The sequence below is a fragment of the Anarhichas minor genome, unplaced genomic scaffold, assembly GCF_050575085.1.
Source record: "Anarhichas minor isolate MPS153535 unplaced genomic scaffold, ASM5057508v1 ptg000014l, whole genome shotgun sequence".
Lineage (NCBI taxonomy): Eukaryota > Metazoa > Chordata > Actinopteri > Perciformes > Anarhichadidae > Anarhichas > Anarhichas minor.
Window position 1 is genome coordinate 14224998 of NW_027466460.1, and position 14909 is coordinate 14239906.

General features: G+C 42.6%; 1 protein-coding gene and 1 pseudogene across 1 annotated transcript; both read right to left on the minus strand.

Moving 5' to 3' along the window:
- Positions 1-627: 627 nt before the first annotated feature.
- Positions 628-10668, minus strand: LOC142949788 (GTP-binding protein 2-like; annotated as a pseudogene).
- Positions 10669-11159: 491 nt separating this feature from the next.
- LOC142949795 (E3 ubiquitin-protein ligase TRIM21-like) lies at positions 11160-14785 on the minus strand. Its single transcript, XM_076091632.1, has 2 exons — positions 14275-14785; positions 11160-14055 (listed from the first exon to the last, which is right to left on the minus strand). The coding sequence occupies exon 2, from the start codon at positions 14044-14046 to the stop codon at positions 12391-12393; it is 1656 nt and encodes a 551-aa protein (XP_075947747.1). The 5' UTR covers positions 14047-14055; positions 14275-14785; the 3' UTR covers positions 11160-12390.
- Positions 14786-14909: the final 124 nt, after the last annotated feature.

The following is a 14909-nucleotide window of genomic DNA, read 5'->3' on the forward strand; positions in this document are numbered from 1 at the left end:
GGGAAAGCACTCGTTTAAGAGTAGACAACGGTTTGGATTTATTTTTGGTTTTTTTAATAGTTATAAAAGTTTATTTACAAGAGTCCCTGTTCTGCTACAAGGTGCAGTTTGTGTCATTTTTTTAAACGATAAAGTCAGAAGCTGATTTTTTTTTTTAAATGTTAAAGAAGACAATCAGCTGATATCACATAGTGAAAATCTACATTTTTAATCATTCATCTGTCTTTTTTGTGTCGACATGAGTACTTAAATTACAAACTAAACATGTAATCTCAGTATAGTTCTAATATACTGGACCAGTAGATCAGCTCAAATCAACTCCAATGCCGATTTTAAAAAAGAGGATGCAAGTGGTGTTTTTCATTTTTTATTATTTAGCCAGGCTAACAGTTTCCACCCGCTTCCTGTCTTTGTGCTAAGCTAAGCTAAACACCTGCTGGACCCCTCTGTGTTCTGGACACACGGATATGAAACTGATTTCTTCATCTCTGACTCTGGCGAAGACGGAGAACGAGAAGATTGTTTTTAAAATAAAAAGGTAAAATAAATCACACCTTCTGTCCTCAATGCTCCATTTTCACTTCCTGCGAGAAACATGAATGATATAAAGTAAGCGTTTCAGTCATGTTGTTTCAACAGTTTATTTATTAGTTCGAGGGACGGTCGGGAACATCCACTCTTTAACGTTTAAACGTCCAGCTGGTGGCCTCTCCGCTCGGCGCTCTGCAGGATCACATGCTGACTCAGCAGACAAAGTGCAAAGAACTCCATTTGAACAGGAAGCAGGTTCAAACGCTACAGGATCCATGGAAAGTACATTCGATATTAAGGTTTACAATTGCACAGAACCTCAGAAAAAAAATCAAATAAAAAAACGGTTTAAAACACTTCATATATTACTTCATACTTTAAATGAGCATGCAGGTTATGTTTAGCAACAAGCTGCCTGGTACATCAAACCTTCTACACATGAACGCGTGATCGCAACAAACTGGGAACCCCCAGATGCAAACATGAAGTCTGTAGATGCAGATGTTAAACGTAGAAGCTTCAACACTTCAGCAGCAGCTCGAGCTCACGAGTCTCAACAAAGTGAAGAAAGTAAGGCTGTAAAGTAACGTTCTGCTAAAACATTGTTCTGTTCCCCAGAAACACAGTTAATGATTCATCTGGAAAAGAAAACGGATTGTGGTTTATTATCTATTGTGGTAATTAATATCGGGCTGAATTGGGGAAAAGTCAACAGGTTTCTGCTCCGGAGCCCCCGTTGGCTGGACAGAAGGGATTCATCGTGGTGATTAAAAGTGAATAAAGTGCAAAAGAACGGAGCGTAATGGAACCAGCCGGCGGGCTCAGTCTGAACTCTGGAGGAATGTTCGGAGCCCTGCGGGCGTCGGGAGTCCTTTTGTTTACACACGAGTTCGTCATCTAAGCGCTCGAATGATTAAAGTAATCTGGAAACATCCTCCATTCTGGTCTCTAGGTTTCTGTTTGTCGGTTCAAACTCAACTTAAGTTCAACTCTAGAGGGAAAATTACAAAACACTGGACGATCCAGTCTCTCGTTAACGTTTCTCCAATGTGAGGATGTGCTGCTTTCCTGTTGTAGACGATTGTAAAGGGAATCGTTTTGGGGTTTGAAGACGTCACTGCGGACATTTTTCACTATTTTCTGAAATTCTGTAAATTAATCTATCAATTAATCAGCTCTATTAATGAATCTATAAATGATTCATCAATAGAGCTGAGAAGTATTTCACAGATTAATCAATAATGATGACATACAGTCAATACAGCCGTATGACTTTAACTGCGTTATCTACAGCAAACTGACCCCCGACGCCCACCGCTGACATAAAACATTCACCGTTTACAGTTTACGGGCTGAAAAACATGCGACATGTTTGATGAGACGACACCTCACGCTGAAAACTCCTGCTGGAAATAATCCCCCTCGTCACATGTCACATGTGGAGATGTTGAGTTGTGTTCCAGTGTTCCATCTCTTTAAAACCATTCCTTCTCAAATCCGCCCCCGAAAAATAATCCACGAGGTCAACCGGCTTAAACTCAAGACTGCTGGGAGGAAGATGAAGATGATGATGATGAGGATGAGGGAGTCTCTGACTGAAGTATAGATCCCGGACGGGAGAAGTAGAACCGCTGGCGCGTGGCGGGAGAGCGAAGCAGATGCTTTGATGATGTCCGACCAGTCGAGAGTTCTCACGGAGCTCAGCATCTGTCGCATGATGGGGGGGGGGGGTCTCTAATGCTCCTGCAGGTTCTGGTCGTGGTTCTGGTTCTGGTCGTGGTTCTGGGAGGCGGGCAGCAGGCGGGTGACGTGGCCGATGCCTTTGGTGACGCCCTCCCTGAAGAGCAGCTTGGCGCCCAGTCGCAGGTACTCGGGGTGTTTGATGAAGCAGAAGCGAACCACGGCTCTCTCGCCCGTACGCAGCTCGTCCTGCAGCGGAGAGAGAGAGGGTCACATGTTGTAACATAAAGCCGCCACAAGATGGCGATCACACACGCTCGACATCATCCACACACCGACCTTCCCGTGAAGGCACTCCACAGTGGCCGTCTGCCTGACGTTGCCCACGTGCACGGTGACCTGCGACCCCCGGCGGAAGGTCTTGGCGTGGAAGAGCAGCACGATGGCGGCTTCAAACTGACAGCAGATGGTCGGGTTCATCTTGGGACTGACCATCACCATCCCCTGCAAACGCACATCGCCGTCATCGCTCGCTGACATCAGCTGTACATTGTACTTTTTTTTTTGCAGAGTTGTTTGTTTTGGCGAGGACAAAGTGACCCAGCAGTTTTAAAGAGAGCTTTTATATCTTTCCTGCCGCGACAACAAAACTAAAAGTTTTCTAAAAATGTCTCATGTTTCAGAAGGTCACCGTCTTCTTAAATCTCGGTACGGTGGCCCTTTTGGGACATCTCTGACTCAGCTGTTGCTCTGAGCTTAAGTTTAGCATGTTAGCATCCTACATTGGCCGTGTTAGAAAGCTAATTGTATGGTAAGTCAATGGAGCGGAACATGCTAACGCTATGATTACTGCTGATAATTGAACAGAGCCAAAGAACCTCTTTACACAAGAAGACAAAGGATTCATTCTGTAAAACGTACACAACTTTGTCCAAGTGTCACCTGGCTGAGGGATCAGGGATCCTGCTGGATCAGGACCAGGACAACATCAAATCAAACAAGACAGTCTCTAGGTCACGTGACCTCTGACCTTGCGCAGCAGCGAGCGGTCAAAGTTGCCCAGAGCCAGCGTGGCCGCCTGTCCGGCCCTCAGCACCCTGCAGGCCGAGCGGTTCCTCTGGATGCTGCCCACCTTCAGACGCAGGAAGCGGCCCTCGTCGGTGGGACCGACCACCAGTCGCTCGCCCTCCCGACACACGCCGCTGAAACACACACACACACACACACACACACGGTCGGTCCAATTACTGCAACACACTCGGCGCAGTTACACTGCTTTTCAGACTTTTCCAAATCCTGCATGAGCTGCGTCGTGTTCCTCTCACCTGTACAGAGTTCCTCCCACCACAGTCCCAACGTCAGGAACAGAGTAGATCTCATCCACCTGCAAACACACACACACTCCAATGAGTCCGCCAGACGGTGAGTTACACCACTACATCTGTCTGTGTGTGTGTGTGTGTGTGCATGTGTGTGTGTACCTGGAACTCTGTGAGCTGCTGCATCAGCTCCTCCTGCTCCTTGCTGTTGCTCAGTGGAGGGAGGATGTTCAAGAAAACCTTCAGGAGGTCCAGATTCTCTCCCGACACACTGGACAGGGTGAAGATAGGCGTGATGCTGCACACACACACACACACACACACACACACAATGGAAACTTACATCATCATCACACTGACAGGTGTTTCTAATATTTTGTCCACTGTGGTGACACAGTTTCACCCAGGTCTAAAAAAAATAATGTGAAGAAAAACGGCGGTGGTGTTAATGTATCTGCTCTCACAACGTCAGAGTCTCCAGTTAACATGGAAACCAGCTGATGTGTCACACCGGTGTTCTGCCTTTTGCTTCCACCTGCAGCAGCTGACCTGTATTGTCTCTAATGCTGACTCAGCACTGCAGCAGGAGGTGGTGCACTAACGTGTCAACTCTGTCACAGTCATGTTCTGTGGAGTTAAATCCACTGACCATCAGATGCATTTCATGTTCCCAGGTAGTTTGCATCTTTTAACATGATAGCTGTTTACGTCGCTCCTCCGGCTGCTGCTCAGCTTTCAACCCACATCCTGGACTCAGAGGAGTCCGACCCAGACTGTAGTATCTTGAGAGAAGGACTTACAAGTTAGGAGAAAATCTTATCTGACACCAGAAGCAGTGGTGGAATGTAAGTTTACTTAAGTACTATACGCAAGTACAATTCTGACATGCTTGATGTAATTTACTTGAGTATTTTCATTTTATGCTACTTTATACCTCTACTCCACTACATCTCAGAGGGAAATATTGTACTGCACTACATTTATTAGACAATATTATTTGCTGGTTACTTTTTGGATACAAGCATATATGTATTAGTAGTGTTTGTACTGTATTTGTGAACTATACTGCAGTAGCAGTAGTATCAGTAGTATTTGTTCCCACCATGCAGACTGAGTGAACTGCGTCAGTAGTAGTAGTAGTAGTATTAGTACCCACCATGGAGACTGAGTGAACTGCTGCAGTAGCAGTAGCAGTATTAGTAGTAGTAGTAGTAGTACTAGTACCCACCATGCAGACTGAGTGAACTGCTTCAGTAGCAGTAGTAGTAGTAGTAGTAGTATTAGTAGTAGTAGTATTAGTAGTATTAGTACCCACCATGCAGACTGAGTGAACTGCTGTGCGGCCGTCACGGCGTCGTCTGGGTTGGACACCACCATCGGCACCTTGTTGCAGCCCGGCTGCTTCAGGAGTCGCTCCAGCTGTCGGACGGTTCTCTCCACGGTGCCGCGGGAGCACAGGTCCACTTTACTGACCACGATGAAGATGGGAACTTTCAGCGCCATGGCCAGGCCCAGGTGCTCCCGGGTAGTGCCGGCTGGACGGAGGAGAGCGGGAACACTGTGAGCATGCTGACATCAAAATAAAATACTTCATTACCCAGAAACCATCTGGCAGGTACCAGGAGAGAATCACACACTAACAGCGTTTCTATGTGTGTGTGCTTGTATTCTAATTGCCTTTCACGTGTAAATACGTATAAAATAATCATCTATCTAAATCTAAATACAACTAGTAAGTTCATTTTGAGACCTTTTTAATACCACTTAGAATGTAGTTTAATACCTGTTTCATGGTCATACTGGCAAAGCATCAGAGTATGATGGAAAACCAGTAAGGACGACATGACCTAGAAATACAGTATTTATTATGATACCACATTTTATCAGTACTTCCAGCAGGTTATAACAATAATTTCTACTTTTATCAAACATTAACTTAATGTGACCTGGATAAGCAGCATAAAATAGATGGATGGACTCACTATTTAAAATGTTTTTACTGAAGTCTTCACTTGTTTATTCTAAGTCGTATTGGCTGCTGGAGCTGACAGTAGTGTGCAATCACTCCGAACTTTCTGAAACCTCGAGACTCTCTGAGTCTTGTTAACATTGACCACTTCTGCCCTCTAGTGGTGACTTTACGGTGTTGTTCTTAATTATTCCTCCAGCACTGAAAGCAGAGGACAACTTAGTCATTTTGCTTCAAGAAAACAATGTAGAAAAATACTCTGAGACCAGAAACAGACACTTTAAAATCCCATACTTGGAAAAAGGTGATAAAGACGTCAAACATCGACAAACACTGATGTTCTTCTGTATTAGACGTTTGTGGGAGATCGAATCAGATCAATCAGCAGGACTGCTTTATTGTAATAATGGATGAACAGGAAAGATTAGGGCTGAAACAATTAGTCCACTAACTGATTAGGTGATTGACAACTATTATAATCATCCCCTTGAGTTCAGGTAGAAATGTGATGAGCGTTTCTCAACGACCAAACTATAATTAATCGAGAAATAATTGGATGATTAATTGATACTGAGATAATTGTTACTTGCGCGTCCTAACGGGATTGTTGCATAAATGTGATACCTTGATTTTCAGATTAAAATGAACCGTGTCACGAGGTCTACTGCATACTTCATCTCACGTCATCACCCACACACACAAACACACACACACACACAGAGTTCTAAGTGTTCTGATGCTGTTGCTTCCTGTATGAAAGGCGTGGCTGCAGCTCACCGATGCCGGTGTTGGCGCTCACCACCAGCATGGCGAAGTCGGGGCAGTAGCTGGTGAGGCCGAAGATGGTCGTCTTCAGGTACTTGTGGTGTCCGGCCAGATCGATGAAGGTGATCATCTTGGAGGAGCTCTCACAGATCTCCTCAGCTGTCCGAGACTCGCTGTAGTTCACCACCTGCACCGGCCCACGTATTGTTATCAGACTTTTATAAAAATAACCAAATATTTGTAATCTGATACTCAACATTAAATGGACTCACAAAGGAAGCACTTACTGCTGGAGATTTATATTATGTGTTTATGATATTTGGTCGTTTTGTTAAGCTTCCTGTTTGGGACTCGAAGCACTTGATACAAACCTAAAATAAACTGCATTATTTAAGTACAAATTGAACAATGTAACTGTTTGTTTTGAGATATTTTGGAAGAAAACATATTAGAAATTAATGTTTTAATTCTGCTCCAAACTGCATAGAGAAAACCATGAACTAATAGCTATATCTCTATACTGTGTGTATTCCTATCTATATAATGTATATCTATATCTATATATCTATATATAGATATATAACTATATCTATATATCTATATATAGATATATATATATATAACTATATCTATATATATATATATATATAACTCTAGCTGACATCCTCTCTCTCTCTCTCTCTCTCTCTCTCTCTGCCGTCAGTGTGCTCACCTCTCCTTTGCTGTTGAAGCCGAGGATCTCGAAGCTGATGCTGGAGGTGCGTCCGGTCTGGATCTCGTGCAGATGTCTGGAGGTTGAGCCTCGCTCGGCCTCGCCCGTTGTCCAGCTCGCCCTGCGTCAGGACGCCCAGCAGGGTCGACTTCCCCGAGTCCACGTTCCCCAGAACCGCCACCCGCAGGTCCAGGAACTGTCCCAGTCCAAAAACAAAAAACATGACGGAGGAGAGGGATCATAGTCTCTACTTTAAGCCTGCTGCTTCCTGCAGTTGACGTACATTTGTTGTGGTCCTGTTTTAAGTCAGTAGGTGCGCTTTGCATGCTGGGATGCGGATGACAGACATAAATAGTTGCTAGCAGCAGTCTGGAGAATGATATGACGTCTGACCTGGACTTGCTTTTTTATACATTTAGGCCGATAGGAGTTCCTTTGTTTACTTTCTCACTCTGGTCCCTGACACATCCAACCAATCAGAGGAGAGAACGCTCTCACCTGGTGTTTAGTTCAACTCACCCACTGATTCAAACAAACTAAAGGTTTTTAAAAAACGTCCATAAGCGCACACGCACACACACACACACACACACACACACACACACACACACACACACACACACACACACACACACACACACACACACACACACACACACACACACACACACACACACACACACACACACACACACACACACACACACACACACATCAGGGACAGCAGCACCTGGAGACTCTCACCTGCTGATCATCGGGGACTTTTCGAACCAGGACTTCTGCGATTTTGCGCGTGTTTCTGTCCAAGTCGTAGTCCACCTCCCTCTCTCGGAGGAGAGTGATGTCGGCACCGACTCTGATGAGACAGAGAAGAAAAACCTGATCAGACAAATTACAACTCACGGCACATTCCTGCATTCAGTTCACAGCGCTGTCCACCATCTTCCAAAGCAGAACATGAATTTCAGATCAGTGCATTATGAAAAATATACAACTAAGACAAATTATATGTCAAATGTATATTCTGTTCGACAACATAACATTCCCTGTTCATGTCTGTCCCAGTGCAGCTCTGCTATGAGGACACATTGTCAACAGGTGTATTAATGTCGCTCTTGTTAATGAAACTTCCCAGAAGCACAGCGTAGGAGACAACCTTTTCTGGCACTTTTAGAGGCGTAGCTTATGCTAATGATCAAATCTCACCAACGTGAACAGGTGTTGTTCATAAAGGCTGAAACGAGCGATTAACGACGAGTTTGTCCCGTTAAGAGATAGAAAGGTTTAGGATAAGAATATACAAATGTGGTGATACAGAGTCTCAAATCCGGCGACCTACTTCTCTGCCATCCTCTTCAAGGTCTTGAGCGAGGCCTTCATGTCGGCCTCGGTCAGGCCGACCAGCAGGCCGTTGTCCTCCACTCCGATCTGGTAGACGGCCTCCCCGCGGCCCTCCTGCAGACGCCACTTCAGCTGCGTGGCCAGATGCTCGAAGCGATACTGCGTGGGATTAACCAGCTTCAACTACGGCAACAGCAGACAGACAAACATGATGTCACAGCAGGTAAACACCCGCAGAGCGCACAGTTCAAACGGAGCACGACCCCAAACTGACTTTACATTTTAACCTAAATGTAAAGTAACAATATATTTGGGACAGTACACTTCACAGCCTGACTGATATATTCCCCCATTTTTAGGTCCAGAAAGTGTTGGACAGACACTTCAGCAGCATAACCCTTTAAATGCTGGAACAGGACCAGTACTGTGTTTGATGTTTGTACTCTAAACTCTGTTACAGTCTTGTTAAGATCATAAAGTCTATAAACACTGATGACTGAGGTACAAACTCTGTTTTAATGGAGGCTAACAGCACTGGGTGAGTGACAAGAGTCTCACCATGAGCTTTAATCAAATTAAAGTAGCAACAGTAGAAACTAATATATTAATATTAATATTGTCTTTAATGTAAAATCAGGCTGGTGGTGGCCTCTGCAGGGTTCACAATGTTAAATGTAAAGATATTTTAATACCAAATATGAATTCAATGAGAACCAGTAGGGATGATAAGGCCTAGAATTATTCACAATGTGCATTCATTTATTGACATTTATACAATATTTTACCCAGCAGGATATGCCAACAAGGGCTTCAACAACTAACAATAACTTTCATTACTGCTCATTATTTTCGAGGTAAATTTATTGTTTTTTTTGTCTGTAAACAGTGAAAAGTGCTTGTTGTAGTTTACCAAAGCCGAGGGTGACATCTGCAGATGTCTTGTCTGACCAAAAGTCCAAAACCCCAAAATATTCAAGATACTATCAGAGTTAGTTACCTTGTACTCAATGTTTCCTTCTTCAGCCTGGAAATAGAGAGAAAGGAGACACATGAGGACACTTAAGGACAGATTCATGTCACAACGACTGAACTAACCACTGTACACACTGTACGGCCAACATGTCCACACACTTTAATCTACTTTCTGTCCCTCAGTTCTAATGAAGAGAAATATGAATGCTGCAGCACACAATGATATAGTTTAGACAATGGTGTTCTCTCCAGCTCTTTGCTTGTGTTTGTGTCTTTGAAAATGAAAGTGAGGCCTGCTATGGATCCAGGAACTGTTTCTTAACTATGATATTATTTTATTTTTTTAATAAACAACACTCCTATTTAAAGAAAACATTTTCTGTTATTCATTTTTGAGACATTTCTGGCTGACAACCGTAACTGCAGTAATATAATAGTAGTAATGACTAAACTATGATAGCATAGCAGTAATAATATAGTGAGTTAATATCACTGGGTTAAGTGACAGATATATTTATAGATTTCTTTATTACCACCCCTTGTGTGAGCAGTAAAATGCACTTCTGAGAAGGATACAATTGCCTAAATTAATTCAACATTCAAGCAATTTAAAGTTTGTTACGATGAAGGAACAATTCATTAAGATATAATGCTCGACTCTGACATTTTGCTACACCGAGATGACGTCTTGTCTATTCGGGACACAGTAGAATTGGCTGAATATGTTGTTTATCATATTATCACAGTTATATAGAAGATAACTTAGTCAGTAGCTTCAGGTGTTATGGACGTTGGAAGCTAACAAGTACAGCAAACACTGCCTCTTTGTGTTGAACCATTTGCCGAATTATCAATGGGTCTTTATTATTTCTGAATATATATTGAGTTAGCTTCTATGACCGTTGACCCTTAACCTACAGACGGGTGTCACTAGTTAGCCTGAAGCTAGCTAGCTAGGTTTGCTGCAGGTTAATCCCCCGGCTAAAGGACGGTAGCTATATACCTCCGGCGGGAAATACGGCGGTGGTGTTTTGTTGTTCCTGCTGTTCTTTTTACTCCTTCTTTTCCTGCCTCGTTTGCCTCTTCTCGTTCGCGACTTTTTCGACGTTTTCTTCCCGTTATTGCCGGAGCCGGAGCCCTGTCCGTGTCTGATGTTGTGTCCGGGCGACACTGCACCACTCTCGGACAAATCCACCATCGCTGAAGCTCAGAAACTAGAGATCCCCGGGAGCCGTGTGAAGTCTAAAATATAATAATAATGATGATAAAGCTGCTCTTTCGAACATCACATCTACCAGAACGCACGGCCTGCCTGCGTGAAGACCTGCGGCGGAGGATGCTCTCTCCTCAGCATCATCGACGCCATCAAGTCTGCTCTCCTTCACGAGACGCGATACAGCTTCCGGTTTCAACTTTCAAAATAACTTTATCAGCAGTTTACATTTCAAAGTAAAAGTACAATAGTGGTCACACAGTTAGTTGGACCTGAATTAGGAATAACACCATAAACATTGTTGGCTTTAACAAACATTGACTTTATTTCTGTTATTGTGCCACAATGATTATGACTTTTTCTCCAGTAGCCAACATCAGGATAAATGATCTTGAATATCGTGAATCTTGTAAATTATTTTGTTTTTTTACCTTGATAAAAAATAAAATAAAAAAAAGACCCATAGATCTAGAGCAGGGGTCTTCAACGTTTTTCAGGCCAAGGACCCCCAAACTGATAGAGAGATGGAGCAGGGACCCCCGACTATATATATTGTATAACATTGTGTTTTATATTAAACTGGGCCTATAGTGCCATGTATAGACATACCTCTTTATTGTGCATTCAATACTAAGCTATTCAAATACACAGGTTCATATATATTCATGTTTTTATTTTAAACATGTGCAAGGTACAGTGAGTAGGGTGGCCGTGCCACTGCCATTTATAAACATACCTTGTCAGTGTTACCAATGCCAATATCAACATTGTCTGTCAATTGCGTGATAATCATGCATACAAGCTATTCAAACTGATGTTTTCATTTTAAACATAAATGTGGAAACAAAAATGAGTGATGGCCTATTAGTGCCACTGCCATGCATAAACATACCTGTTATCTTGCATACAATACTGAACTATTAAAATAATGGACAGATTCATGTTTGAAAAAAAAGAAAAATTAAAAAGAAAATAAATTTAATTAAAATATTGTGTAATCAACCAAACATTTCGCGGACCCCCTATTGAAGACCTCTGATCTAGAGGCAATAGAAAATCGAATAATGAAATGAAAAACTACATAAATGCATCTTAGACATTAAAACTCAATAACCGGATGACATAGTAACTAGTAAATATACTGACTATCAATCATTGACTTAAAACTGATTAAATGTTGAAAACCCAACATAAAACAGAATTAAAATTCAATATCATGTCAAAAAAAGTATAATGCCCAGTATGATTTATAATTACCCGAAATCCAAAGATATTTGGTTTGATATCATAGAGAACCCAGAAAATCAGCAAATATTCATATTTGAGATGCCAGAACTTGTGAATTTTGGACACTTTTGCTATAAATAAATCGCTCAAACAATTGTATTAATAGTTGCAGGATATATTTTCTATTTATTGACTGATTAATCAACAAATAACATTTGTCATCTCTTAATAGTTCAGAAAGAGAACCCCTGTGTAAATAACTTTTTATGACTGAATTGTCAGGACACTTCCTGTTTTATCGGCGCCATCTCCTTCGACATCATGACTTTTTCAGCTACACTGTCATCAATGGTGGAAGAAGTATTCAGATCCTTGATTTGAGTAAAAATACTAAAACTACACTGTGAGAATACTCCACAAGTAAAAGTCCTGCATTCAAAAGCATACTGTGTAAAAAGTACAACAGTATTTAAATGAAGTTCTGTTTGTTGTAAGAATGATGAGATGAGTTTGTCAGGTTGGAACCACAGGTGTGGTGACATGGTTAAATGAGTTAATGAATCAGGTGTGTAGGGGAAGCTGGTAGACAGACATCAAATCAATTAATTATATTGTAGTTAATTAATGAGTTATATTGTATATGACAATGAATCTTTTTCATTTAAATGTCATCAGTCCACTCAGTTTGATTGACAGGACAGATGATCAGAGGTGCAGAGTTTTTACCACCATCATTCCGCCATGGACTGAAGAATGGGAAGAGTTTCTCAGTGAAGGAGCAGCCAGTGAAGGAGTAGATAAGAGCTGCAGCATCTACGTCATAGAAGGAGACCAGACCCTCCTCATAATCCACAAACACCCCCACCTTTTGAGGCTGAGACTTCAGAGAGAGAAGAACTGAAGGGCCAGCAGGAGCTTTGTACTCATTTCCATTTCTCAAACATATGGTCCAGTAACCATTCTGAGGCCTCAGTGTGATTTGTCTCTTCCTGTTGATCGACTCTCTGGCCACTCCTAAATCCCACGAAGTCTTTCCTTTAACTTGAACCTCAAAGTAAAATCTGTCAAAAGAAAAGCTCTTCTTTCCTAAAACACAGCTACAATCAGAAAATCTCTCTGGGTTGTTTGGGAGATTCTTCTTCACATTACCATATGTTACTTGTTTCCCATCATCAGACAAGATGAGTTTAGGATGAGCTGTATCAGGATCAAGAGTCACATCCACTGCAAACTTCTGGACCCTCTTCAGCTCAGCTTCATCGAACAGCTTCTTCATCTCTCTACTGAGCGTCTCCTCCAGCTGATGCAAAGCTCCCACCACGGTCCCCTCATATGAAGGTGGATGGACGCTGACCTCTGTCCAGTCCTTGGTGGGTGGAGCAGCTTTCAGGTACGGGAAGCTTTGAAGGAGGTGAACGTGGTCTTCAGAGAGTGAGACCTGAACCACCTCAGTGCTTCTCTTCTTCAGCTCAGAGATTTCCTGTTCCAGCTCTTTGATGAAAGCTTCGGCCTGTTTTTCTTTTCTTTTCTGCGTCTCTTTGATCGTGTCGATGAGCTCGTTCAGTCTTCTCTCAACAGACTCCTTCAGATCAGTGAAGACCTGAACACCTTCTGCTTTCTCTCTGTCTGCATCTTCCTCACTGAGGTCGACTGAGTGTTTGATCTCCTGAATCTTCAGTCGTCTCTTCTGGATCATCTGCTGAATTTCAGCCTCTGTCTTCTTCAGCTCGACCTTCTTTCCTTCATATTCTTCTTTCAGAGGAACAAATTTGTGCATCTTATGATCTAAAACGGGACAAAGCGTGCAAACACATGTCTGGTCGGTCTTACAGAACAGCTCCAGAGGTTTATTGTGCTTCGTACACATCCTGTCTTCCAGGTTCTCCACAGGGTCGATCAGCTGATGTCTTTGCAGACGTGAAGCTGTCAGATGAGGCTCCAGGTGAGTCTCACAGTAGGAGGCCAGACACACCAGGCAGGACTTCAGGGCCTTCAGTTTGGTCCCAGTGCAGACGTCACAGGGAACTTCTCCTGGTTTGGACTCTTGTTGCTCTGAGCTGCTGGTTTTCTGTTGAGCTGACTGTCTGAACTGAGCAACCATCTCAGAGATGAAAGTGTTGACCCTCAAATCCGGTCTTGTGTTGAAACCCTCTTTACACATGGGACACTGGCATCTGTCACTAGTATTCCAGTGTTCATTGATGCAGTTTTTGCAGAAGTTGTGTCCACATGGTGTGCTGACTGGATCAGTGAACACATCCAGACAGATGGAGCACAGGAACTGATCTTCAGATGACAGATTGCTGGCAGCAGACATATCTACTCACTGAGAACAAAAGAGAAAGCGTGACTAAAAAAGGTTTAAGTACATTATTAATTATTCGATTTTTAGTTTCATTTGATTTAACTTCTTGTCAGTCTTCACTTAAGGCCATCTGACCAGTGTCATAATAGAATTAAAAGAGTGTAACTTCCTGTTTGATTAGAGCTGTGAGTTTTGTGTTAAAGCTATTGAAACACAGTAAATATTATCAGCTGCACTCACCAGTGTTTGTGTCAGTTGTTGAGAAAGTCCTGACGAACTCAGTGTAATATTTCTTTAGACAGAAACACAGAGACTTGTCTCGACTGCAGCTCTGACTTCACTCTGACAAACGTTAAATTTCACTTCAGGAACGTGACGTTGAAGCTCCGCCTCTTACAGCAGCTCTGTTTGTGAGGGTGTGTTTCCTCCTTCAGGGTGTGACATGAGTTTAGTTACAGACATTTGGCAGAAGAGGAGTTTATTCTCTAGTCGAACTATTAAGTCTTTTTTTATTTTCCTTTTCCTGCAGCCACCAGAACCCTTTTCACAAGAAGAAGTCAGTCCTACATGTAAAGATATATTTTTGGATCTGCAGGAAACAAAAGTCCCCTTACAGTCCTCTTCAGCTCTGCAGCAATCTTACTGTCAGTCCACAGTTCAGCTCACTGTTTGTCCTGTAATGTTGTAACCTTCTCTTATTGATATTGTACTAAATCAGACCAGGAAGTTGAGTCGTGTGCAGTCTGTTCATGCCTTTAACAAACGCTCCTCCCTGTGATGTGCGCTGTGCTGACATCTACTGGTCACAGGAGGGAAACACACCACACCTGTGAGCACTTTGGTGATTTTATAGACAAGACTCCAGTTTTAAAATA